Source organism: Penaeus japonicus, unplaced genomic scaffold, assembly GCF_977035675.1.
Source record: "Penaeus japonicus unplaced genomic scaffold, GWHDUDI00000001_assembly GWHDUDI00000009, whole genome shotgun sequence".
NCBI classification, from domain to species: Eukaryota; Metazoa; Arthropoda; class Malacostraca; order Decapoda; family Penaeidae; genus Penaeus; species Penaeus japonicus.
In genome coordinates, this window is record NW_028234411.1 from 39,084,545 (window position 1) to 39,087,044 (window position 2,500).

General features: G+C 43.6%; 1 protein-coding gene across 3 annotated transcripts in view; it reads left to right on the forward strand.

Moving 5' to 3' along the window:
• LOC122249891 (lachesin) overlaps nucleotides 1–2,500 on the forward strand; it is an 81,011-nt gene that overhangs the window by 78,473 nt on the left and 38 nt on the right. For 2 of the 3 annotated variants that reach the window (XM_043011067.2, XM_086540083.1), the window contains 3 exons: nucleotides 501–800; nucleotides 1,692–1,954; nucleotides 2,364–2,500. The exon at nucleotides 2,364–2,500 is cut by the window's right edge and continues 38 nt beyond it. In XM_043011067.2, coding sequence (XP_042867001.1) covers nucleotides 501–800; nucleotides 1,692–1,879 — 488 coding nt within the window. In that variant the 3' untranslated portion in view covers nucleotides 1,880–1,954; nucleotides 2,364–2,500. The remainder of the gene's footprint in view (nucleotides 1–500; nucleotides 801–1,691; nucleotides 1,955–2,363) is intronic. The other variant, XM_043011068.2, reaches the window with a different exon arrangement.

Below are 2,500 nucleotides of genomic sequence, written 5' to 3' on the forward strand. Positions count from 1 at the left end.
TTCAAAGTAACTTTTTTTTTCTTTTTTTCTTTTTCTTTTTGACTTGGATACCCTGGCGGCGCGAATAACTTTTCTTGAAATCTTTCTCTAATCTTTTTTCTCACGATTCCATTTTGTGCTATTGTTGATTATACTTTGCATTCACAAATGCTACTACCTCTTCTCACTCGAATGTACTTTTTGTTCTATTATTTTGAGTTTCCATGTTTTCGAAACATTTTTTAGAATAATACATTTATTCGTCCCTTTCTTATCCGGCTTTGCACTCGCTCCCTTCCCGTTCCCTTGTTCCTCTCGTCTTTCCTCGCCGTTTTTCGCGTTTTTTCGCTTGCCAGCTTCTCCCGGTTCTCACTCTTTTACCCTCCCTCTTCCATTCTCCTGCCTTGCTCTCGCTTTTTCTTTGTTCTTCTGCCTTCTTCGCCTCCTCCCTTATGCAAATGCATCGCCTGTCGGCCAAGCCAGCGCGCCAACCTCGTTTTTCTCCCCCGTTCCTCTCCCAGCAGAGGCTGTGGCGAGGATCCTGCCCGACCCGGAAGTGCACGTGCAGCTGGGCAGCCGGCTGGAGGTGACGTGCCAGGTAGAGGGATGCCCGCCGCCCGCGCTCCTCTCGTGGACCAGGGAAGGGCAGCCGGTGCTCACGCCCGACTCCAGCAGCTACGACCTCGCCAACGGGAATGCGACGACGCCCATCGCGCGGCTCACGTTGGCACGCCCGCATGCCGAGGCCAGAGACTCGGGCTTGTACAGCTGCTCGTCCAAGTGCACGACCCCCGTCAACGTGACAGTGCACGTTCTGCGAGGTAAGTGGAGGCGGAGAAAAATGAATACGAGGAGGAGGAAGACATACATCGCATGCACGCACACACACACAAACACACCACGTGCACACACGCACGCACACACACACACACACACACACACACACATACATGATATATATATATATATATATATATATATATATATATATATATATATATATATATATATATATATATATATATATATATATACATGAGATGTGTTCATGAGATTTCATCTAAAGCCACGTCCAGCCAATAGGAATAGTGATACTTTAAAGCTAATCACACAAGTGTAAAAATGATTTTCTTGTGTTTGTTTTAATGTGATTAATTCAATTCGTCTTGATATATGTGGAAAATATGAAAACAATTTAGATAACGAAGTTTAGATCTAAGAATCTCAAAACAACACTTTGTTTATATATCACATACCTTTTACACAAATGGTTTCCACAATAGCATCAGACAGGAAATATTATTGTCAAATTGCGCATTTGATGAAGGATCATTTTTTTTTTTTTTTTTAATTTCTTGTTTATTTATTTTTGTTTATCTATTTACTTATTTATTTCCACTGATTTGAGGAGGGATATGGGATCCCAAGAAACTTTTCCTGATGTCTCTTTAACTATATTAGCATATGCTAGTTATAGTAAATCTGCCATCATAATATATATACGTGTTTATTACTGTCGCCGGTAGCTATTGCCCGGCCTATTACAAGACGGCTCCGAATAGTGCGCGGGTATGTTTATACTATCACATAAGTTCCAGTTGGGCAATAGTATGTGTACTAGTTACCAAACAAACGCCTGTTGTTGATCAAAGCCTGTCCGATTTTCCCCTCCCCCGCCCATCCTTCGCCCCTCCCCCTCCCATCCTTCGCAGAGGAGCTGGCCGCCATGCAACACCACAACGCCGCATCCCCCAAGGTGGGCTCCGACAGCCCCCTCCGTTCCGTCCTCCTGGCGATGGTGCTGCTGGCGTGGTGGCGTTGGCAGCGAGGGAGCTATATCACAGGCAGCGCCGAGTGCCAGCTGGACCTCATACCCCCTGCTGACTTGACTGTGACCTGAGGTTCATGCAAAGGGGAAGGAGAGGGGAAGCAGAAGGTTTCGCATCTGGAAGTGGGGAGATTCCTCTCTTTCGAGGTGAGTGTTTGTCTTGAGATTTCTGTTAGCTTTGTGTTTATGTTTATGTCAACAGAGCACACGGACTGAATTAGTTCGAATAATATATACACGTTTTATACGACACAGTCATGAATGTTCATAGGAAGATATAATTGCAATGAGAAGATATATGTACGAAGCCACCACACCACCTGGTCCTTGTTTCAGAGTAACAGCTTTAACAATGACTCATTAAATGTTATTAAACTAGCTAGATTTATTTTGCAGCTTTGGAAGGCACGTGTGAATTTCTCTGTCATTATGAACCCAAGGAGAGACTGCAGAAAATACAGAGGCAGTTTATTTGACAGAATTAGGAAGTCGTAGGAGCCTTCATTGTTGTCATATATAGATTAACCATTGATTTTCGTTTTTGTTTACGTTTCAGGTGTGGCTGTGATGTCCATGTCCCAAATGCCATTCTTGCCATAAGTGGTTAGCCGTGACCCTTGGTGTTCATGTCGATGTGAAATTATATGAACAATTATCTGTCCCCTTGTATCATAAACTGTGTATATATTCACA